Genomic DNA, 25946 nt, shown 5'->3' with positions numbered 1-25946 from the left:
CTGGTTTTCCGCAGGCTAATTCCCGGAACTGATTACAGACCGAGCTGTTGTTTCAGCGGCGGTGCTTCCCAGGATCTTAATGAGAGTGTGAGTTACAAAAGTAGATGTTTTTGCTCGCGTCCTACCAGAATTGCCGTGTAACAGACCGCATCCGACTCGGTCCTTAACCATTGCGTAAGCGCCGTTGACAGTGTACGTCCCTGTATGGGGCCCTTGCAAGAACCCTCCACTTATACTAAACCTCCAGAAATGTCTCAGCTTAGCCGGTGAGTCCGTAGATGATGGTATAACGGCAGTACAGTATAACTGACCGAACCTTCCCTTCCCACTCCTGCCTTGAACTCCTGCATAGGAATTCTTGCTACTTGTTATGTGGAGATGATCTCGTAGTTTTACGTCCCCTTGCAGAGCTGTCAGATGCTGAAAGTGCACTACTACTGTCAACGTTTTATGTACTGAAGCGGGAAGTTCATTTGTGCAAATAATTTTTACACAGAATGCCATTATGGTGCTTTTATGGAAAAAAAACTCCGTAAAATTGACTTGATCACATTGATTATAAGCTATAAGAGCTTGAATAGATCTAAAGACACCCTATCGACGACAACACACTAGGGAGCATGATTATAAACTATAAGAGCATGGTCTATCGCATGAATAGACCTAAAGGCACTCTATCGACTACGGCGCACAATGTGTAACTTGAGCATACAATCGATATAATTTGTATAAGATCGTAGAGATTGGGTTATGCCAAAGTTATTCATTTACTTATTAACATCAACATTTCCTGGCATTGTAAAATTGCTGAAAGATAATATTTATGACCTGTAGACCTCTAACGCCCGAGTGGCAAAAGGCAACTTTTCTTAGCAAGTATTCATTAATAACAATTACTTGATTCGCCCCGGAATAAATTTACTTGCCCTACGTATCTCTCTGCTGATGTCACAAGCGATTTCTGTATCAGCACCTCATCTGGAAGTAATAGAAAGCCAACCACCTCTGCTAGCCAGCGTGGGGAAACTACTACTCGCTCCTTACTCCGAACGTACTGCAGCAATAATACATTCACTTGACGCCTGTGAAATACAAAACTGTAAAGAAAAGTAAAATGTGCTCATATTGCATATAAGGGGTACCGTACACCGCCCTGTTCGCCAGAGCCTCACAGGTACTAGACATTTACCTATGTTTTGAATTCACAAAGCTCAGTCTTCAAAAAATCTCATGGGAAGGCTATTCACGTTGTCAAGAGACATATTGTACCCCGTCGTGGACCTTGTAGGAGTATACTATCTGAGGTGGGTGAATCTGTCAATTTAATAGCAGCTAAATCAAAGGGAGTGGAAGAGTTCGACGCATCACATCTGCAGTAGTGTGCAAACTGAATGGGACAAGCTCATAGGGATTTGAAGCTGGTCCAACAACTGAGCAGATAAAATTCGTTAATCAGCCCAGTTGTTGGATTGTTAGCGGAGTATTGTTACGTTGACTATAGAAAGATAGGTCCCTTATCATTTAGCTACAAAATAGCAGGTCAGCAACTGGAAGCAGTTAATTCCATAAATTATCTGGGAGTACGCATTAGGAGTGATTTAAAATGGAATGATCATATAAAGTTGATCGTCGGTAAAGCAGATGCCAGACTGAGATTCATTGGAAGAATCCTAAGGAAATGCAATCCGACAACAAAGGAAGTAGGTTACAGTACGCTTGTTCGCCCAATGCTTGAATACTGCTCAGCAGTGTGGGATCCGCACCAGGTAGGGTTGATAGAAGAGATAGAGAAGATCCAACGGAGAGCAGCGCGCTTCGTTACAGGATCATTTAGTAATTGCGAAAGCGTTACGGAGATGATAGATAAACTCCAGTGGAAGACTCTGCAGGAGAGACGCTCAGTAGCTCGGTACGGGCTTTTGTTGAAGTTTCGAGAACATACCTTCACCGAAGAGTCAAGCAGTATATTGCTCCCTCCTACGTATATCTCGCGAAGAGACCATGAGGATAAAATCAGAGAGATTAGAGCCCACACAGAAGCATACCGACAATCCTTCTTTCCACGTACAATACGAGACTGGAATAGAAGGGAGAACCGATAGAGGTACTCAGGGTACCCTCCGCCACACACCGTCAGGTGGCTTGCGGAGTACGGATGTAGATGTAGAAGTACAATTGTAGGTTCCCTGTAGTCAATCTAGTGTTTGTAGCATTGACATGTGTCACTTTCGTGTTATGGGCAGCAAAATTATGTGATTGAGTTAAAATGGACATTTGACTTAAAAAGTGGCCAAAAATAGTAGTTGTTCATCAACAAAGATCTACGACTGTAAGAGGCATTGCCTCGGTTGTTTGTGTGGGATTACCTGTTGTTTCCAGACTTGTCAGGGTGTAAGGTGATACTGCCTCACCGTCTCCCAATAGAAAGAGGCAGATGTGGACGAAAACAAAAATCCATCCCTAGAACTAACAAAACTGGCCTTAGAAACAGTAGGCTTCAGCCTCTGAAGGGCCTTCAGACCGATTTATAAGCTACTGTGGTTGAAACTGACTTTTCAACGTTAGGCGTAGGCTTCTTGATTGTGGGCAGACGGCATGAAAGCCCAAAAGCCCAATAAAGAAGCATTTATTAACATCTGTCATCAACAAAAAGTGGTTGTCGTGGGCAAAAATATATAAACTTTTGCGCTCCAGTGATTGGAAAGTTTAATTTTCAGTGAAGAGTAACGTTTTATTGTTAAAGGAGACAGAGCAAGAGTTGTTGGGAAAGCACCCATGAGGCAATGAAAGCTGATGATCTTGAACAAATTGTAAAATACCCCCCTCCCTTCCACCCCCCCCCCCAAAAAAAAAAACTTTCGGGGGGATTCTTTACTGCAGGTTGCCATGGGGCACTGGTTTCAGTTGATGGCTTGTTGAATTCAACAAAATATACGGAAATCCTTAGGCGCAAGGTTGTGCCATTCCTACATCACTTTGATAGATGTTGGAAGAACATTGCAACATGATTTGGCCCTGTATCACTCAGCTACAGCACTCAAGACTTTCATGGAAGAAATCGACATTAATGCGATTCAGTAGCCTGGAAAAGGCGTTCAACAGAAGAGCGCATGGTATTAAATGTGGCAGAAGAGTAGTTCCAGGACGACGAACTAAGAAGCAGGTGATCTAACCTGGTAGAATCTATGGTCTTCAGAAGCTCATTAAAGCAAAAGAAGGACACTTTGCACACAGTTAAAGTTTAATCGTCTTGCACGCTGTTGTACGTCTGCGTTCCGCAAACCACTACAAAGTGTACAGGAAGGGATCTTCGCGTTATATTTTGTTTCTGGGTTTCTTCCCGTTTATGGAGTATGATTACAATGACTGCTAAACTCTTCCAGTACCACTCGATCCACCCCCGGTAGTTGAGTGGTCAGCGCGACACACTGTCAATCCTGAGGGCCCGGGTTCGATTTCCGGCTGAGTCAGAGGTTTTCTCCACTCAGGGACTGTCTGTTCTCCTAATCGTCATCATTTCATCTCCAATCGACGCCGAAGTGGCGTCAAATCGAAAGATTTGCACTCGGCGAATGGTCTACCCGACGGGAGGCCCTAGTCACACGGCATTATTATCATAGTACGACTCGGGTCTGTATGACCGTATAAGCACATTGGAAATATACATCTCACTTGTTATCAAAAGTCCGGTTATTGAAATATCACTTTGCCCTTCTGAGGATATTTTATCCAATGACCTTTGTTCATTTTTAAGAGTACAGCACACTCATATTTGAAACTTCTGACTGTGGCTAAGCCGTGTCTCCAACGCAGCCTCTCTTCCAATAGTTTCGGAAGGCAACTTTTGTAAAATTCGGAACACGTCTTGCCGTGTGTGACCTGCTGAAAGTAAAGCCACTATTCTGACTCTCTCAAAGTGTTGTGTGCCTCTACGTAGCGTGTTACTACTGTGATGAAAAATTGAATCAAGCTGTTGTTGATAGTGGAATACTCGCGGTGTGCCTCTTTGGCAGCGGTATGTTTACATGAGTGGGAAACGGCCACAGAGCGTACCAGTAGTAAACACCATCCAGTATATCGACTCCAACTGGGTAAAGTATGAAGTGCCTAAGTCAATGAGACATCTAGGACCGTACTACATTTCACAATAGTATTCCAAACTTGACCCCTACTGTATCTAGACTGAGCCTTTGCATTATCCTCTCGCCTATCATGTTCACTGTTCAAGCTTCTGACATTCAAGGCCGCGACTCGTAGGCTATTCTATCTCTTTCGTTGGTTATTCCGTCTCTTTCTCGTGATCATCTCCCCCTTGTCCGCACCCGGTAGCTGAGTGGTCAGCGCGACAGACAGTCAATCCTGAGGGCCCGGATTCGATTCCCGGCTGGGTCGGAGATTTTCTCCGCTCAAGGACTGGGTGTTGTGTTGTCCTAATCATCATCATTTGATCCCCATCGACGCGCAAGTCGCCGAAGTGGTGTCAAATCGAAAGACTGACACCAGGCGAACGCTCTACCCTACGGGAGGCCCTAGCCACACGACATGTACATTTATCTCCCCCTTGGTAGTCCTATCCCAGAGATCCGAATGGGGACTATTCTGGACTCTTCTACTAATGGAGGCGTCATCGTGACATTTTTTTCAATTACAGGCCACATCTCTTGGGATACACGTTGTGTGTCTTTAATGCAGTGGTTTCCATTGCCTTCTGCATCCACATGCCGTTGACCGTTGCTGATTCATCAGGCTGTAGGGGCAGTTTCCTACACCAAGGAAAGAGCGCTTGAACCTCTCTGTCCACTTCTCCGCCCCCTTCGACAACGCCTTCGCCAAAATGAGGGTGACTCCTTAATCCGGAATTCTTCGACCGCCAATGCGGATTATTGAGCAAAATTGAAGTGGTGGCGGGTTTCGAACCCAGGACCGAGGATCTTTTGATTACTAATCAAAGACGCTACCCCATTTTTTTTTGTTGGTTTTGTATTTGGTCGTAGCGGACGTCACATGACATCCTTTGAAGTTCGCTGTTGATCCCTTCACTCAGTTTTTTTATTACATAGAACAGCCAGCTCTTTGACCGAACACGCTGAGCTACTGAGCCAGCGTTCCTACACCACGAGTGATGAAGATGTAGGAAAAGGAGAGGAATTCGTGGCGGACTGCATAAAACCAGTCAAGACTTATGAGCAAAAAAAAAAAAAAAATCTTTTGTTGAGCAGCGTATGTTACATAAAAGGCCATATATTTTGATTACACTGACTCAGAAGCTTCACTTTTTAACATCGCCAAGTGACCGAAGATCTTATTAATATCTGACACTAATTTCAAATGGTTCAAATGGCTCCGAGCACTATGGGACTTAACATCTGAGGTCACCAGTCCCATAGAACTTAGAACTATTTAAACCTAACTAACCTAACGACATGACACATATCCATGCCCGAGGCAGGATTCGAACCTGCGACTGTAGTGGTCGCGCGGTTCCAGACTGAAGTGCCTAGAACCGCTCGGCTCCAATGATATCATTTTGCGGTCACCAATGGTATCTTTCAAGAACAGTTACTATCTTCATATGTAGTTAAGAGGCCACCAGGCCATTGACCTCTGTCTGTGCTAATGCGCACGGGACGCCCAAACTCTTACGGGAATCGTCACCTTAGTTGGCGCTAGTGAGGAGTGGATGGGCAAATATATATTTGGAACATTACGAATGTAGATTGTGGACAGTTGGGAATGTGGGTCTCACGGGAAGCGTGCAAGGGATAAGTCCCAGCAGTTGCGCTATTCATTGGTGTCCTCGATGGCTCAGATGGATAGAGCGGCTCCAATGTAAACAGGAGGTCGGAGGTTCGAGTCCCGGTCGGGGCACACATTTTCAGTTTCCCCATTGAGATATATGAACAACACCTGTCGGCAGCTGAGGTTTTCAATTAATTATCGTTCATCCTAGAGAAGCTGCACTGTCACCAATGGTATCTGTTCTTTCAAGAACAGTTACTATCTTCATCGGAAACTTAAGAGGTGGTGGGCTTAGAATCCAGGACCGAGGACGTTTTGATTTATAGTCAAAGACGCTACTCATTGACCACGAGTGATGAAGAGGCTGGCACAGGATTCGTGGCGGGTCGCATCATGCCAGTCAAAAGATTTGAACACACTGACTGAGAAGCTTCGCCTTTTAACGTCGGTTAGGGGGCGTAGGCCTTAATATATGACAAATTTCAGCTCGATACGTCTGTCCGTTACTGAGAAGAAAAGTTTTGGACAGTCGGGGAGGGAGGGAGGGAGAGGGAGAGAGAGAGAGAGAGAGAGAGAGAGAGAGAGAGAGAGAGAGAGATTGACGGACAAGAATGGGATAATAAACAGGGTGAAAAGTATTTAACCCGACAAACTCGAAGAGGTTGTAGGGGACATCTAAACAAATATTTTTCCCTAGTGTCATTTTTTCCTATGAGGAGTATTTAAACCGGTACAGGGAGATTTCTCTGGCGGCAAATTAATTAAACCAAGAAATACTTTTCCATTTATTTATGACCAAGAGACAACACATTAACACAACCCAGTTCCAATTACAGTAGATTTTCAAAAATGCCTGCCTTGACCCGTAAACAAAGGATACCCCGTCGGATCATGTTCTGTCTGACACGGGCAAAAGTCCCAGCAGTATCCTGAATTGTTCCTGCTGCTGCTGCTACTATCCGGGCAACCAGATGCAGCGGGAGTTGCGTAAACAAGGTTGCGCATCTCTCCGCACATAAAATGTCCAGAGGGGACATATCTGGGGATCTAGCAGGCCATGGTACAAGACCACCTCTGTCAATCCACGTTTCTGGGAACCGTCGGTCGAGGAATCGACGCACACGACGACTGAAATGTGCCGGCGCCCCGTCTTGCTGGAACCACATGCGTTGTCTGGTCGGGAGCAAGACGTCTTCCGGCAATTCTGGCAATGCTCTGGGTGGATAAGTAACTGGTTCCAAGTTGTGGACACGCTGTAAGTGAAATGGACGTAACATTTGCTCTCGAAGGACTGTTCTTACATTCGTCTGATTCGTCCCCATGTTACGTGCAATTGCACGAGTGCTGATTGAAGGATCCCGCTCCACATCCTGCAAGACAGGTTCCTAAAATTGCAACGTTTTTATCGTGCGACGGCGTCCCTGTCCAGGTAATGTTCTGAATGACCCGGTCTCATGCAGATGTTGGTACACAGCAGCAAAAGTCGTACAGTATGATGAGGGATAAGGCGATTAGGATTTTGTTGTTGATACACCCTCTGTGCAGCTCGTCCGTTGAGGTGCGCTACGTAGTACGCACTAAACCATATCAGTGTATTCACTGCCGTGAGGAATGAGCCGAGCGGTCTTAGGCGCTGCAGTCATGGACTGTGCGGCTGGTCCCGGCGGAGGTTCCAGTCCTCCCTCGGGCATGGGTGTGTGTGTTTGTCCTTAGGATAATTTAGGTTAAGTAAAGTGTACGCTTACGGACTGATGACCTTAGCAGTTGAAACATCCCCTTAGAAAAATTATATATGACTGTGTTTAAACTGACATACAATATTTTTTAGCGCAACGCAATCTGACTCAATAATCCCTACAAGAGAATGGCCCTGACTAAATTAACCTATACCTTTCACAAATCACTTACCTCACAAAAATCTTCGTTACTCAAACTACTGCAATACAGCTAGCGCCACTACTGCCAGCTAAATAAAAGATTCAAACTACGGAAGGCACTAACTACTGATAGGTATAGTTAGCAAATGAAAGATTTTAATAGAGAACAAACAATGTATTTACCTTAATAGTGTTCAAAAGTCATAATATACAAAGCAGTTCATGACATCCATTCATAAAAATGTACTGTTTCTGATGGACACACGTCCAGATGATCCGCTCTCAAAAATCCGCCATCTCTCCCCCCACATCCACCACTGCTGGCGGCTCACCTCCAACTGCGCAACGCTACGCGCTGTTAACATCCAGCTGCCCAACACTACAATAGGCAACAACAATGCAAACCAGCCACAGACTGCACACAGCACAGTCAGTGATTTTCACACAGGGCGCTACGTGGCGTTACCAACATAAAAACCTAAACAGCCTACTTACACAGTTAAGTCCCATAAAATTTCACACTCACATTTTTTTCAGTGTATTCACTCCAGGTGTATCGCTCCATTACAAAACAGAGACAATGCACTACTACACTGGTGGACAGCAGTTGACTACAGCTGAAGAGTGTAATACGCCCTCTAACAACTGAAGATCGTAATACGGGCTCTATCAACTGAAGAGCGTAATACGGCCTCCACCGGTTTAAATAATCCTCATAGGAAAAAAATGTGTTGTCTCATGGTCATAAAAAAATGGAAAAGTATTTCTTGGTTTAATTAATTCGCCGCCAGAGAAATCTCCATGTACCGGTTTAAATACTCCTCGTAGGAAAAAATTGTATTAGGGAAAAATATTTGTTTTGATGTCCCCTACAACCTCCCAGCGTTTGTCGGTTTAAGTACTTTTCACCCTGTATAAACAGTAGTAAATTCCGCAACTGGGGGAATGATGGAATGGGGGTAGAGGGCAGTTCGTAGCGAATGCCATTTCAACAGCGTCTCTGTCACTGATCGACAGATACGACACTCCGGTGGGGCCACCACACATGGCGGGAGTTTCGCCTCTGCGCGAAGCGGAAATGTGTTCGGCGACTTCTGGCGCCGGGTGCGATGACGTAGTCGACCCAGCACGGGGGAAAAGCGCGGCACCGCGGAAGAAAGCCCCGCCGGTGCGGCGCCAGGCTCTGCCGACGGCGCTGCTCCGGCGCGCGGCTGCCGCCACTGCAGACGACGCTATTTCGGGCGGCTGGCCCGCCGCACCGGTGAAAGCGCCGGCCCGTGGCTCTGCCGCCTTGTCCACAAGCCGAGTCGGTCGGCGCACGGAGCCGAGCGGCCTTGGGGTCGGCACGCCGGCTGCACAGGCCGCCGGTGAGGTCGTCGCTCCCGTAACAGCCCGGCCAGCCGGGTCGCCAGCTTTAAAGCATGGACTCGAGGTGTCGCTCAACTCTCGTCCAGCAGGTACAGGTTACACAGTGGCGGAAGTAGCAATTGTTACACCACGAACGCCGACGACATTCTCTGACATAGCCCATCTGCTATCTACACTACTGGCCATTAAAATTTCTACACCAAGGAGAAATGCAGATTATGAACAGGTGTTCATTGGACTAATATACTAGAACTGACATGTGATTACATTTTCACGCAATTTGTGTGCATAGATCCTGAGAAATCAGTACCCAGAACAATCACCTCTGCCCGAAATAACGGCCTTGATACGACAAACAGAGCTTGGAGGACCTGTACAGGTACAGATGCAGCTTCAACACGATACCACAGTTGATAAAGAATAGTGGCTGGCGTATTGTGACGAACCAGTTGCTCGGCCACCATTCACCAAACGTTTTCAATTGGTGAGAGATCTGGAGAATGTGCTGGCCAGGGCAGCAGTCGAACAGTTTGTGTATACAGAAAGGCCCGTACAGGACCTGCAACATGCGGTCGTGCATTAGCCTGGTGAAATATAGGATTTCGCGGGGATCGTATGAAGGGTAGAGCGACAGGTCGTAACACATCTGAAATGTAACGCCCACTGTTCAAACTGCCGTCAATGCGAACAAGAGGTGACCGAGACATGTAACGTATGGCACTCCATACCATCACGCCCGGTGATACGCCAGTATGGCGATGACGAATCCAATGTGCGTTCACCGCGATGTCGCCAAACACGGATGCGACCATCATGATGCTGGAAACAGAACCTGGATTCATCCGGGAAAATGACGTTTTGCCATTCGTGCACCCAGGTTCGTCTTCGAGTACATCATCGCAAGCGCTCCAGTCTGTGATGCAGGGTCAAGGGTAACCGCAGCCACGGTCTCCGAGCTGATAGTCCATGCTGCTGCAAACGTCGTCGAACTGTTGGTGCAGATGGTTGTTGTGTTGCAAACGTCCCCGTCTGCTGACTAATAGATCGAGACGTGGCTGCACGATCCTTTACAGCCACGCGGATAAGACGCCTGTGATCTCGACTGCTAGTGATACGAGGCCGTTGGGATCCAGCACGGCGTTCCGTAATACCCTTCTAAACCCATCGATTGCATTTTCTGCTAACAGTCATCGGATCTCGACCAATTCGAGCAGCAATGTCGCGATACGATAAACCGCAATCGATATAGGCTACAATCCGACCTTTATCAAAGGCGAAAACGTGATGGTACGCATTTCTCCTCCTTACACGAGGGATCACAACAACGTTTTTCCAGGCAACGACGGTCAACTGCTGTTGGTGGATGAGCAATCGGTAGGAAACTATCCTCATGTCAGCACGTTGTAGATGTCGCCACCGGCGCCAACCGTGTGTGAATTCTCTGAAAAGCTAATCATTTGCATATCACGGCATCATCTTTCTGTCGGTTAAATTTCACGTCTGTAGCACGTCATCTTCGTGGTGCAGCAACTTTAATAGCCAGTAGTATATGAAGTTCATACCAAAAAACGTCACATTCTACCAGTTATTAGGGTTTCCTCCCGTGCCATTCACGGGAGTAACGACTGTTTGAATGCCTCTGCGCGTGCAGCAATCATTCTAACCTTGTTTCTCACGATCCCCATAGGAACGATACATACAAGGTGGCAGTATATTCCTACACTGAAGAGACACAGAAACTGGTACACCTGACCGCGAGCACCCAGAAGTGCCACAAAACGACGTGGCATGGAGTAACATCTGAAGTAGTGCTGGAAGGAACACAATGAATCCTGCAGAGGTTTCCATAAGAGTACGAGGGGTGGAGATCTCTTCTGAACAGCATCTTGAAATGCATCCCAGATATGCTCAACAATGTTTATGTCTGGGGAATATGGTGGCCAGCGGAAGTGTTAAACTGAGAAGTGTGTTCCTGGAGCCACTCTGTACAACTTCTGGATGTGTGGGTCTTCGCATTCTCCTGCTGGAACTGCCCAAGTCCGTCGGAGTGCACAATGGGCATGAATGGATGCAGGTAATCAGACAGGATGCTTACGTATGGGTTACCTGTCAGAGTTGTATATAGAGATCTCAAGGGTCCCATATGGTTATCACGATGACACCTGTTGATGGCCCAGCATTGAAATCTGCAGCAATCTGCGGAAGCGTTGCACTTATGTCACGCTGAACAATTCTCTTCAGTCGTCGTTGGTCTTTATCCGGTCGCAGTGATGTCGCTGGTTTTGTGTTCTAGCGGATACCTGATATTCATGGTACGCTCGTAAAATGGGGGAGGGGGGGGGGGGGGGGGAAGCTTTGACAATGCCAGCCACTCGTACTGGCGAACCGTCAGCTATATCATCAGACGAATGCGGCCGAAGAACCCGAGACAGAAGACAATAGGCAGTACGTCAGTTAAATCTTGAAACCTGCCATTATAGCAACAGTAACCGACCTTGGGAAAGATCAATTTGGATTCCGTAGAAATACTGGAACACGTGAGGCAATACTGACCTTACGACTTATCTTAGAAGAAAAATTAAGAAAAGGCAAACCTGCGTTTCTAGCATTTGTAGACTTAGACAAAGCTTTTGACAATGTTGACTGGAATACTCTCTTTCAAATTCTAAAGGTGGCAGGGGTAAAATACAGGGAGCGAAAGGCTATTTACAATTTGTACAGAAACCAAATAGCAGTTATAAGAGTCGAGGGGCATGAAAGGGAAGTAGTGGTTGAGAAGGGAGTAAGACAGGGTTGTAGCCTCTCCCCGATGTTATTCAATCTGTATATTGAGCAAGCAATAAAGGAAATAAAAGAAAAATTCGGAGTAGGTATTAAAATCCATAGAGAAGAAATAAAAACTTTGACGTTCGCCGATGACATTGTAATTCTGTCAGAGACAGCAAACGACTTGGAAGAGCAGTTGATCGGAATGGATAGTGTCTTGAAAGGAGGATATAAGATGAACATCAACAAGAGCAAAACGAGGATAATGGAATGTAGTCGAATTAAGTCTGGTGATGCTGAGGGAATTAGATTAGGAAATGAGACACTTAAAGTTGTAAAGGAGTTTTGCTATTTGGGGAGCAAAATAACTGATGATGGTCGAAGTAGAGAGGATATAAAATGTAGACTGGCAATGGCAAGGAAACCGTTTCTGAAGAAGAGAAATTTGTTAACATCATGTATTGATTTAAGTGTCAGGAAGCCATTTCTGAAAGTATTTGTATGGAGTGTAGCCATGTATGGAATTGAAACATGGACGATAAATAGTTTGTACAAGAAGAGAATAGAAGCTTTCGAAATCTGGTGCTACAGAAGAATGCTGAAGATTAGATGGGTAGATCACGTAACTAATGAGGAAGTATTGAATAGGATTGGGGAGAAGTTTGTGGCACAACTTGAGCAGAAGAAGGGATCGGTTGGTAGGACATGTTCTGAGGCATCAAGGGATCACCAATTTAGTATTGGAGGGCAGCGTGAAGGGTAAAAATCGTAGAGGGAGACCAAGAGATGACTACACTACGCAGATTCAAAAGGATGTAGGTTGCAGTGGGTACTGGGAGATGTAGAAGCTTGCACAGGATAGAGTAGCATGGAGAGCTGCATCAAACCATTCTCAGGACTGAAGACCACAACATCAACAACAATCGATCTAACATCTGCGCCAGACACTTGTTGTCTTATATAAGCGTTACAGCAGCAGCGCCGTATTCTGCCTGTTTACATAGCTCTGTATTTGAATACGCATGCCTATACCAATTTCGTTGGCACTTCAGTGTATATTCCTCTGATACAGCTGGTTCTTGAAACTTCGTATGTAAGATTTTTCAAGATACTTGATCTGTCAGTTCTGTTTCTTCAGATCTTTGTGACACTCTCACATGCATCAAACCTGTGACCACTCGTGCTGCCCCTTTTTGTATGCGTTCAACTTTCCCTGTTAGGTACAGGTGCCGCATACTTGAGTTGTTTCTACAACCGGTCGCACAAGTGACAAGTAAGCAAACATCTTTGAGACTGAATGCATTTTCCAAGTCTACCACCTGCTTCACCATCGACTGATCATGTCTGTTCATTCCATTCCGTATCTTTACAGAGTGTTCCTGAGAGGTATTTCTATGAATTGGCTGATTCCAGCTGTGATTCTTTGATATTATAAACAGAGGAAACTACGTTTTTCGTTTTGTGAAGTGCACAATATTACATTTCTGAATGTTTAAAGCAATTTGCCAGTCTTTGCACCACTTTGAAATCTTACAGAACAACAGTGCAGCTTCGATCAGACAGTACTTGACTACAGATAACTTCATCATCTGCAAAAGGCTGAGGTTACCATTAATAATGTCTACAACGGCAATAACATGACATGAACAGAAAAGGTGCCAACATATATCGTTCGCGCAAACCCAAACTTACTTCTGCATCTGACAACGACTCTCCATCCAAGGTAACATCCTACGTTCTTCCTACCAAAAAGTCCTCAATCTAGTCCCAAATTTCCCTCGCTACACCATATGATCGTTCTTTTGACAATAAGTGCAGGTGTGGTACTGAGTTACATGCTTTTGAGAAATCAAGAAATAAAGCATCTACCTGGTTGCCTTGATCCAGCCAAAATCCAGCCAGCGAATCTCCTTGCAGCCAAAGCAGCAGGGTTCCCACCTTCTCTCTGACAAAAGCATGGCCAGTACAGAGCTTCTCTACATTTCCAGACTATAGTCTCACTAAACGAGCCTTCTGGGACGGGTGATACGATTAATCAAGGAAAACCCGCAGTTGGGAAACGGGGCCAAAATTAGCTTGTTACTGTCGAGTTGCAATTTACAATTTCTTTATCGATTACTTCAACCACTAAAAGTCATTTCTTTACCACTTGACCAGGAACAGATCCAAAAAAGCTAGCAGGCATGAGGGCCTTTTCAAAATAATTTACTTTACAGTTAACGGCCAAGCCATTTCATTTAAAACCGGCTTTGATAAAACATTTGATAACAAATCAAAATTTTCCAAGTAATGAAATTAAAAAACTTTACTTTACCGTTAATAGCCAAGCTGTTTTACTTAAAACAGACTTTTATAAAGCATTTAATAACAAAAGTAAAACTTTCCGAGTAATGAAACGAAAGACCAATTTGCATACAATTTCGCTACCGAACATGTAGGGAGCCACTTATTTTAAATTTCGGCCCAACAAGATATTAAATTACAAGGTCTCGCTAACAGGGAGGCAGAACTAGCATTTTCAAAGTATGCCAAGTAGATTAAAACAACCAAAGTAAAGATACAGTAATTCACCTTTTACAATAACTAACAATTTTAAAGCCACGTAATTGAAAAAAAAAGCATCAATGAAAGGCAAACTTTACCTTTTTCAAACAGCGGCCAAAAACAATAGGCAAACTTTACCTTTTTCAAACAGCGGCCAAAAACAATCAGAGTAAAATACAACCATTTAACCTTTCACAATAACTAACAACTTTAGTACCATGTCCTGCCACCAAAATGTCCTGGGATAGAAATAATTAACCGATAGGGTGTAAGGGCGGCCACAATTGTCTCCCTAAGGATGCTTAGGCTAGAAGCGGACTAACAGACCCACAACGCCTCACATTCAGTAATCACATCGACCTCACTCGAGGTCAGATGAAGAGGAGGAATCAAATCAGGAACCATAATCCCTGCCCAAACATACACTTCCTCCCAGGCAGTACTAATAATAAGTCAAAAGATCACTGTCTATAATTACACCGGCGACAGGGACAGGGAATCCGAACGCAGGAGGCCACAACGCAGAAAAAAAGTAATCTAAAACAATAATCCCTGCCCAGAACTACACTTCCTACCGGCAGTACTAATAAGAAGCGGAAAGATCACTGTCTATAAATCCACCGCCGACAGGGACACGAAACCCGGACGCAGGAAGCCACAAGGCAGAAAAGACGCTGGTTGCACAAACCAAAAATTCTTCAATTAACATCTAAGCCTGTAACCAACTTAACTTGCAGTTTATCAGAGAAACAGCAGGTGAACTCCGGTGCAAAGGTTCCTCACACCCGACCGTGTCCACGTCGCCAGCGAACCCAACTGGGCACAGCCACGCAGCTATGCGCTCTGTCACCGGAGCCCTCGTCTTCTCTGCTCCCACGGCGGCGAAATACCACTCCTCAGGTTAGGCGAGTTACTAGTCCATCATTCCCGCCTCCGGACGGACAATTTAAAGACAACCTTTGCCGCTCCCACTCGAAACAACAGCCGCGACCCCCGGCTGTTCGCAGCAAGAGCTTACAGCCTTGTGCCGTCAACTCGTCCTTGTATAGGGAGACAGTGGCCAACCGGACGATAGGGCGGCCATTTTTCTGCCAAACTGCGGGCGGGAGTGGAGTACACACTCACCGAATCAAAAGCACAAGACAGTATGACGAAAGCATTCGTTAAATGCCTTTCTTTACAGCTATAATATACTCCAGTAGCCTACTACGTACAACAATGGAAAATTTGATACAGTGACTGTAAAAATTATTCGTTACTTGCATTTATCTCCTTCATAGTTCGTTTATTAGACATATTGATATGAAAGTAACTTAAAAAAATATAGTGTATAGCATTTGTTTTGTATCGGAAGTGCATACCGCTAAAGATTTGAAGTACCTGTATTACGTCAGATGAATGAAAGTCGTAAGCAGTTGTTTACTTGTGACATGCAAAAAGTGTGAGACGTATTAGTACTTCTAGTCACGTCTTCAGATTTTTTGCATGTCACAGGTAAACAACTGCTTACGACTTTTTCATATATCTATATATATTGAGTACCACTCGTAGATAACAAACGAAAAAGATTACAAATATCAGGTAATGTTAAATGTAGGCTACTGTTATAACGACGAAATATACCACGAAAACTACCGTATCCCTTCTACCCCACAGTAAGTAGGCCTATTAAAAACTGTCTTCAAGAGTACCTACAATTATTTACAACGAATAATGTTTCAGCAACCACGACAACTGCGGAAAAACGTGCTTACAACTTGCCTGCGTCAACACTCAGGCAATAATACTGAAACCAAAAAAATGCCTATTGTTCTCATTTGGAACGAAACAAAGTTTGACGCTGTAAAGTCGAATGAGTGTGGCACAGCGATTACAGGAACTTTCCGTTTCCAGCAAGGACTGTCAGATATTGGCTTCAGAAAAGCTTGTGTTGCTACCAGTATGCACGAACTGTTAAAGAAATAAGAGCTTAAAATGCAGAAAATTGTAGTAGACCTACCTGTTCTGCGTGATTAAAATTATTTTAAAAAACTGACACCTTAAAATCAGAGTTTTCTGAGAAAAGTGAAGACCCAAACATCTTTATAGGCGTAACTAAATAAATATTTCGGATAATATATACCAATAAGGAAGTAAGTTGTGCCTGGACTTTATTACTGGAGTTACACATTCCTTCCTGACTGGGCATTTCAGACTGCAAACAAGAAGTTACAAATTTTGCCCTAATTACGTACTAAAAACGATATACAACTAAATCGAACATGCATGCACAACGCATAAGAAGGCTCTCAATAATTCAGATACCTTTTAATTGTTTCCAAAAGTCCTCTGAACTTCAGTTCAACTCAAAAGCACGGCGAACATAGGAAGCGCGAAAGACGTTTGGCAGAAAAATGGTTCCGAAGCCAATCAACCAACCACGGGCAACTTCACCTATGACCACTCTCTCTGTATACAGGGTCTCTAGTGCCACACGTCTCGCACCGCCAGGATAGACCACGCGGCTTCTCGGAACAACAGCCAACTCTCCACTGCCACGCCACGCCGCGGTCTCATCCTACGACTCTTTCTAATTCCTGATTTTAAAACCCGACCGACCGACTCGTCACCGCCAGGAAGCCAACTGGCCATTCCCCCAAAGATCTTATTTCCTTAGACAAGGCTAACAGGAAGCAACGACTCGAAGATCGTTAAGACCAGAGACACCGCCAGAGGGGAATCTCTCAGAATGGAACGCAACATAACGATAAATATGAAAGAATCGATTAACTATGGAATGGAAGGACTCAGAACAATCTTAACATGGCGATATATATTGAGAGCCGACACACGGCTCACTTTCACCATATGCCTTTGGGAAACTTACTAGTCTACATCTACATCTACATCTACATGATTACTGTGCAATTCACATATAAGTGCTTGGCAGAGGGTTCATCGAACTACAATCATACTATCTCCCTACCATTCCACTCCCTAACAGCGCGCGGGAAAAACGAACACCTAAACCTCTCTGCTCGAGCTCTGATTTATTTTATTTTGATGATCATTCCTACCTATGTAGGTTGGGCTCAACAAAATATTTTCGCATTCGGAAGAGAAAGTTGGTGACTGAAATTTCGTAAAAAGGTCTCGCCGCGACGAAAAACGTCTATGCTGTAATGACTTCCATCCCAACTCGTGTATCATATCTGCCACACTCTCTCCCCTATAACGCGATAATACAAAACGAGCTGCCCCTTTTTGCACCCTTTCGATGTCCTCCGTCAATCCCACCTGGTAAGGATCCCACACCGCGCAGAAATATCCTAACAGAGGACGAACGAGTGAAGTGTAAGCTGTCTCTTTAGTGGACTTGCTGCATCTTCTAAGTGTCCGCCGGCCGCGGTGGCCTTGCGGTTCTGGCGCTGCAGTCCGGAACCGCGGGGCTGCTACGGTCGCAAGTTGGAATCCTGCCTCGGGCATGGGTGTGTGTGATGTCCTTAGGTTAGTTAGGTTTAAGTAGTTCTAAGTTCTAGGGGACTTATGACCTAAGATGTTGAGTCCCATAGTGCTCAGAGCCATTTTTTTTCTAGGTGTCCTGCCAATGAAACACAACCTTTGACTCGCCTTCCCCACAATATTATCTATGTGGTCTTTCCACCTGAAGTTGTTCGTAATTTTAACATCCAGGTTGAAACGTCCCCTTAGAAAAACTATACATGACTGTGCTTAAACTGACACACAATATTTTTTAGCGCAACGCAATCTGACTTTCAAAAATCCCTACGAAAGAATGGCCCTGACTAACATTAACCTATACGTTTCACAAATCACTTACCTCACAAAAATCTTCGTTACTTAAACTACTGCAATACAGCGTACGCCAATACTGCCAGCTAAATAAAAGATACAAACAACTGAAGCCACTAATTACTGATAGCCATAGTTAGCAAATGAAAGATTTAGATAGAGAACAAACAATGTATTTACCTTAATAGTGTTTAAAAGTCATAATATATATATCAGTTCATAACAAATGTACTGTCACTGATGGACACACGTCCAGATCATCCGCTCTCGAAATTCCACCATCTCTCTCCCCACATCCACCACTGCTGGCGGCTCACCTCCAACTGCGCAACGCTACGCGCTGTTCACATCCAGCTGCCCAACACTACAATGGCAGACAACAATGCATACTAGCCACAGATTGCACACAGAACATCCAGTGATTTTCATACAGAGCGCTACGTCCAAGGTACTTGGTTGAATTGACAGCCTTGAGAATTGTACTATTTATCGAGTAATCGAATTTCAACGGATTTCTTTTGGAACTCATGTGGATCAAATGGCTCTGAGCACTATGCGACTTAACTTCTAAGGTCATCACTCGCCTAGAACTTAGAACTAATTAAACATAACTAACCTAAGGACATCACACACATCCATGCCCGAGGTAGGATTCGAACCTGCTACTGTAGCGGTCTCTCGGCTCCATACTGTAGCGCCAAGAATCGCAAGGGCACTCCGGCTGGCTCATGTGGAACACCTGACACTTTTCGTTATTTAGCGTCAACTGCCACCTGCCACACCATACAGCAATCGCTTTGCAACTGATACTGGTCTTCGGATGACCTTACTAGACTGTAAATTACACCATCATCTGCGAAGAACCTAAGAGAACTCCTCAGATTGTAACTCAGGTCATTTATATAGATCAGCAACAGAAGAGGTCACAGGACGCTTCCCTGGGGAACACCTGATACCACTTCAGTTTTACTCGATGATTTGCCGTCTATTACTACGACCTGCGACCTTCCTGACAGGAATTAACGAATCCAGTCGGACAACTGAGACGATACCCCATAGGCCCGCAGCTTGATTAGAAGTCGCTTGTGAGGAACGGTGTCAAAAGATTTGCGGAAATCTAGAAATATGGAATCAACATGGGATCCCCCGTCGATAGCGGCCATTAGTTCGTGCGAATAAAGAGCTAGCTGCGTTGCACAAGGACGATGTTTTCTGAAACCATGCTGATTACGTATCAGTAGATCGTTCCCTTCGAGGTGATTCGTAAGGTCTGTATACAGTACATCTAGTCGTTATTTACAGCCTGTATTGCTTCGCAGGAGGTGCCACCTGGGACCGCCGCCGCTGGTTGTGGTCTCCATCCTGCTGCTGAGCCTTCCGGCACCGACGCTGGCTGTGTTCCCCTGCGTGCTGCAGGAGGGCACAATGCTGTGCGACTCGCGCAACCTGACGTCCGTGCCAGACCTCTCGGACCAGCCCGCAGACAAGGTGACTGAGCTACGGCTGGAGCGCAACGCCATCCGTGACGTGTCTGGAGGCCCGCTGGTCAACCTGACGGCACTGCGCGTCCTGTCTCTGGACTGGAACTCGCTAGCCGACCTTCCAGAGGACCTGCTCGACGGCAGCCCCGCGCTGGAAGTCCTCCAGGTCGGCTGGAATCAGCTGTCCGCGCTGCCGCCACGGCTCTTCGACAACCTGGCCCAGTTCAGGGTACTGCGTGCCGCCAACAACCTCATCGCTGAGCTAGACAAGTAAGAACTGCAGTGATTAACGAGTAATTGCGCTGCAACCACAAAATTCACAGCCAGCTTTCGTATTTGAGGTAACTACCAGTCCTGTCACACAATGAAGGCTTTCATGGTCGGCAGTCTTCAGTGTTGATGAATCGTCTAGGTTGTATGGCTGTGGTCCATGAAACTGTTTGGTTCCTGGCGTTTCGTTCAGAGTTGTGTTGGATTTTTTCAGAGGTGCATCTGGTTCTGCTGGTTCAGCAAGACTCAGCTCATCCACGAGCTCTCTGAAGTTACCCAGCACAGTTCTGCAGAAAATGCCAGTAACTAAAGATTTCCACAGACCAAGGCCATACAATCTGGAAGATCAACCAGAAAAATTTGTTCTACGCACACACACACACTTTTATTTTGGGCTCGATCAAAGGACTAGTTTGACATAGAAATAAACTGAAAATATTTCTAAGACCCTGGTTCCAACTACAGTGTTTGGCATGTGTCGTTTTCGTGTCAAGTGAATGCCAGAACTGAAAATCCCCTCCCATATGTTTAGAACTGGGAACCCTTCTGTCCTTGCTACTGGGATATTTGGGTGAAGCTAATGGCGCCTTATAATGACCCACTGTGCTCTCGAAGGGAGTAAATAATCCCCTCCTCACTCTCTCTCTCTGTTATACATACAGGGTGGTCCATTGATAGTGACCGGGCCAAATATCTCACGAAAAAACCACAAGGAACGAAACTCGTCTAGCTTGACCAGATGCCGCTATGGCTGGCCCGCTAGATGACGCTGCCATAGATCAAACGGATACCAACTGAGTTTTTTAAAATAGGAACCCCCATTTTTCATTACATATTCGTGTAGTACGTAAACAAATATGACTCTTTTAGTTGGATCACTTTTTTCGCTTTGTCATAGATGGCGCTGTATTTGTGACAAACGTATAGGTACGTGGTATCACGTAACATTTCGCCAGTGCGGACGGTGTTTGCTTCGTGATACATTATCCGTGTTAAAATGGACCTTTTACGGACTGCGGAAAAGGTCGATATCCTGTTGATGTATGGCTACTGTGATCGAAATGCCCAACGGGCATGTGCTATGTGTGCTGCTCGGCATCCCGGACGACACCATCCAAGTTTCCGGACCGTTAGCCGGATAGTTACGTTATTTAAGGAGTGAGGAAGTGTTCAGCCACATGTGAAACGCCAACCACGACCTGCACCAAATGATGATGCCCAAGTAGGTGATTTAGCTGGTGCCGTGGATAACCCGCACATCAGTAGTAGACAAATCGCGGGAGAATCGGGAATTTCTATAAAGGTTAAAAGGTGCACTAAACTCCAAGAGGCCGGTTGAAGAGCTACTCGAGCCAGCTGTAAGGGTGTAGGTCACGAAAACTTACAACGGCTGGGAGAGCGGCCCTCCATGCACCATCGAATGACGCCATTGGCAGACCATAATACGGCGGTTTTCCGGTACCAATGGACCTGCCAGAGCCTGAGGACGGAGTTTACGTTTGTGTCGAAACTGTTTACACTGACCAAGAGTTACAGGAGGTTGTAATGCAACAGTGAACCCTTTGCCCCAACTACACAGTTCGTCGACAAACTGACAGAAATGAGTAGATTATCAGATCTCAAACAGGCTACTCAACGTCTGGGAACAGAGAATGAAAATTACACCAAAAGGAAATTAAATTCTCAAGATCAATCAAGTAATCTAGCGAGATAATGGCTGTACTATACAATAAATACTAACAAATACACATATATACATGAATACATTTTGTCTTTTTTTTAGTAATTTAGGAAAATTGACTAATCAACCACATACACAACTCACATACATAAGACAAAATTTAATTGACCTTCCTTCAGATACACAACGTAAAAGTACAGACAGTTCAGAATTAATATCTGTACATTTCGTATTCATGAATACAACGACAATGAACACTGTGTCTTTCAGGCAGGCTTGTTCCTAAACCAATTAAATTATGAAACCCAGTAGATAACAAGCACATATTTACAATATCGATGATATCTTTTGGTACCCATAAGAGGTTCAAATGGCTCTGAGCACTATGGGACTTTATGGTCATCACTCCCCTAGAACTTGGAACTACTTAAACCTAACTAACCTAAGGACATCAAACAACACCCAGTCATCACGACCCATAAACACAGGACGCTTATAAATTACTTATACTAAAATAACCTTCAATTATGAAAAAGGTAAATAACTTGCAGAAACGTTTGACACAGTAATTAATGCAGTATATCTTCCAGTTTTATTGACGACTAACAATGTTAGTTCCCGACGTGTGTGCTAGAGAACAAGCGCATTGAGTTATTCGAACAGCCATCATGGAGTCGTATACTGTGCAAAGCGTGCATATAGTTATTTATGGTTTCATGATTCCAGACCTGCTACTACAGTCCAGAGACAAATCAGGAGTAAATATCGCAGACACCGCCTGAAAGACAAGGTGTTATTAATTGGAACGACCTTTTCAGCGAAACTGGCTGTGTCTCCCACAGGACACCAAGTCAGGGACGGGCAGCAGTCTCTTATTTTGCCCAGTAAGCTGTAACGGGCATATCGTACGTGGACATGCTTGAACTTTCAAATGGTTCAAATGGCTCTGAGCACTATGGGACTTAACATCTGTGGTCTCAGTCCCCTAGAACTTAGAACTACTTAAACCTAACTAACCTAAGGACACCACACACATCCATGCCCGAGGCAGGAGATTCGAACCTGCGATTATAGCACCAGCGTGGTTCCAGACTGAAGCGCCTAAAACCGCTCGGCCACAGCGGTCGGCGCTTGAACTTTACTTAATGCCCAGTTGCAACGTGATGTTGTTGTTGTTGTTGTTGTTGTGGTCTTCAGTCCTGAGACTGGTTTGATGCAGCTCTCCATGCTACTCTATCCTGTGCAAGCTTCTTCATCTCCCAGTATCTACTGCAACCTACATCCTTCTGAATCTGCTTAGTGTATTCCTCTCTTGGTCTCCCTCTACGATTTTTACCCTCCACGCTGCCCTCCAAAACTAAATTGGTGATCCCTTGATGCCTCAGAACATGTCCTACCAACCGATCCCTTCTTCTGCTCAAGTTTTGCCACAAACTTCTCCCCAATCCTATTCAATACTTCCTCATTAGTTACGTGATCTACCCATCTAATCTTCAGCATTCTTCTGTAGCACCACATTTCGAAAGCATCTATTCTCTTCTTGTCCAAACTATTTATCGTCCATGTTTCACTTCCATACATGGCTACACTCCATACAAATACTTTCAGAAATGACTTCCTGACACTTAAATCAATACATGATGTTAACAAATTTCTCTTCTTCAGAAACGGTTTTCTTGCCATTGCCAGTCTACATTTTATATCCTCTCTACTTCGACCATCATCAGTTATGTTGCTCGCCAAATAGCGAAACTCCTTTACAACTTTAAGTGTCTCATTTCCTAATCTAATTCCCTCAGCATCACCAGACTTAATTCGACTACATTCCATTATCCTCGGTTTGCTCTTGTTGATGTTCATCTTATATCCTCCTTTCTAAACACTATCCATTCCGATCAACTGCTCTTTCAAGTCCTTTGCTGTCTCTGACAGAATTACAATGTCATCGGCGAACCTCAAAGTTTTTATCTCTTCTCCTCCATGGATTTTAATACCTACTCGAATTTTTTCTTTTGTTCCCTTTACTGCTTGCTCAATATACAGATTGAGTAAAATCGGGGAGAGACTACAACCCTGTCTCAGTCCCTTCCCAACCACTGCTTCCCTTTCATGTCCCTCGACTCTTATAACTGCCATCTGGTTTCTGTACAAATTGTAAATGGCCTTTCGCTCCCTATATTTTACCCCTGCCACCTTCACCTGCAACGTGATATGGGCACAGAATTATTTTCCATCAAGATGGCAAGCCACCACATAGTCAACGAGAAGTTGTGTATCTTTGTAGTAATATGCCGTCTTGAATTGGTCGTGGTGCAGCAATATCCTGGCCACCTTGCGTCACCTGATTTAACGCCAGCGCGGTTACACTAAGACAGTGTGTTTGTTCTGCCGCTCCCGGGAATCGTAGACGAGCTGCGGCGAGAGAGAACAGCACAAGTAATGGTCGCCATACATTAAGAGGATTTGGCAGCAAACTGATTACACATGGAACATTTGTCGTGTCACAAGACACGTTGTAGTATTGTAAATGCAGCTTCAAGATACTCGTGTACTGCGTTCAGTGTTCTACCAAACATTTCTGTAAGTTGTTTACGTTTCTCACAATTAAAGGTACGTTTTGTGTAAGTAAGGCAACGGCCTTGCTGCAGTGGATGCATCGGTTGCCGTCAGATCACCGAGGTTAAGCGCTGTCGGGCGTGGCCTTCACTTGGATGGGTGACCATTCGGGCCGCCATTTTTCGGGGCGCACTCAGCCTCGTGAAAACTGAGGAGCTTCTCGACCGAATAGTAGCGGCTCCGGTCACAGAAAACCATCGTCATGACTGGGAGTGCGGTGTGCTGACCACACACCCCTCCTATCCGCATCCTCAACTGAGGATGAGACGGCGGTCGGATGGCGCCGATGGGCCACTTGTGGCCTGAAGACGGAGTGCTTTAGAGTAACTAATTTCTAAACACCCTTTGTATTTACTGGTTCGATAGCTCTCTATAATATTCTTGCTAGCCAATTGTATGCGTAAGCTTTTAAGACAATTGTCCGATAATTCTAACACTTATTACCATTTCCACCTTCGGAAATGTGACGATGATAAAATTTTCCGAAAGTCTTACGATAACTCTCCAGACTCATAGGCTCAACAAACCGTTCGTTTGCTTGCTACTTCACCCAATAACTTCAAAAATTCCGGAATGTTACCTACCCCTTCTCCATTTTTAATGGCATGTTTCCCGAAAATCTGCAGATTTCGCGGTGAGCCGGCGGTTCTAGGCGCTACAGTCTGGAATAAGCGACCGCTACGGTTGCAGGTTCGAATCCTGCCTCGGGCATGGATGTGTGTGATGCCCTTAGGTTAGTTAGGTTCAAGTAGTGCTAAGTTCCAGGGGACTAATGACCACAGCAGATAAGTCCCATAGTGCTCAGAGCCATTTGAACCATCTGATTCCTCGGTGAAGGTATGTTCTCGAAACTTCAACAAAAGCCCGTACCGAGCTATTGAGCGTCTCTCTTGCAGAGTCTTCCACTGTTTATCTATCATCTCCGTAACGCTTTCGCGATTACTAAATGATCTGTAACGAAGCGCGCTGCTCTCCTTTGGATCTTCTCTATCTCTTCCATATCAGTCCTAATGTCTACTCCCAGATAATTTCTGGAATTAACTGCTTCCAGTTGCTGACCTGCTGTAATGTAACTAAATGACAAAGGATCTTCCTTGCTATGAATTCGCAGCACATTACACTTGTCTACATAGAGATTCAATTGCCATTCCGTGCACCATGTGTCATTTCGTTGCAGATGTTCCTGCAGTTCTGTACAGTTTTCCATTTTTACAACCTCTCGATATACTACAGTATCATCAGCAAAAAGCCTCAGTCAACTACCGATGTCATCCACAAGGTCATTTATGTATATTGTGAATAGCAACGGTCCTATGACACTCCTCTGCTGTACACCTAAAATCACTCATACTTCGGAAGACTTCTCTCCATTGAGAATGACATGCTGCTTTCTGTTATCTAGGAACTCTTCAATAAAATCACACAAGAGGTCTGACAGTCCATATGCTCTTACTTTGTTCTTTATACCACATTGGGAAACTCTATTAAACACCTTGCCGAAGTCAAGAAACACGGAATCTACCTGGGAACCCGTTTATACGGCCCTCTGAGTCTCGTGGACGAATAGCGGGAGCTGGGTTTCACACGATCGTCTTTTTCGAAACCCATGCTTATTCCTACATAGTACATTTCTAGTCTCCGGAAAAGTCATTAAACTCGAACATAATACGTGTTCCAAAGTTCTACAACTGATCGACGTTAGAGATATAGGTCTATAGTTCTGCATATCTGTTTGACGTCCCTTCTTGTAAAAGTGGATGACCTGTGCCTTTTTCCTATTTTTTGGAACGCTACGCTCTTCTAGAGACCTAC

General features: G+C 44.9%; 1 protein-coding gene across 2 annotated transcripts in view; it reads left to right on the top strand.

Moving 5' to 3' along the window:
• LOC126293577 (leucine-rich repeat-containing protein 15-like) overlaps window positions 1–25946 on the top strand; it is a 146927-nt gene that overhangs the window by 61131 nt on the left and 59850 nt on the right. For both annotated transcript variants that reach the window (XM_049986852.1, XM_049986851.1), the window contains exon 2: window positions 19406–19837. In XM_049986852.1, coding sequence (XP_049842809.1) covers window positions 19406–19837 — 432 coding nt within the window. The remainder of the gene's footprint in view (window positions 1–19405; window positions 19838–25946) is intronic.

Source organism: Schistocerca gregaria, chromosome 10 (genome assembly GCF_023897955.1).
Source record: "Schistocerca gregaria isolate iqSchGreg1 chromosome 10, iqSchGreg1.2, whole genome shotgun sequence".
In the NCBI taxonomy this organism is placed as follows: domain Eukaryota; kingdom Metazoa; phylum Arthropoda; class Insecta; order Orthoptera; family Acrididae; genus Schistocerca; species Schistocerca gregaria.
This window is presented reverse-complemented; position numbering and strand designations above follow the sequence as displayed.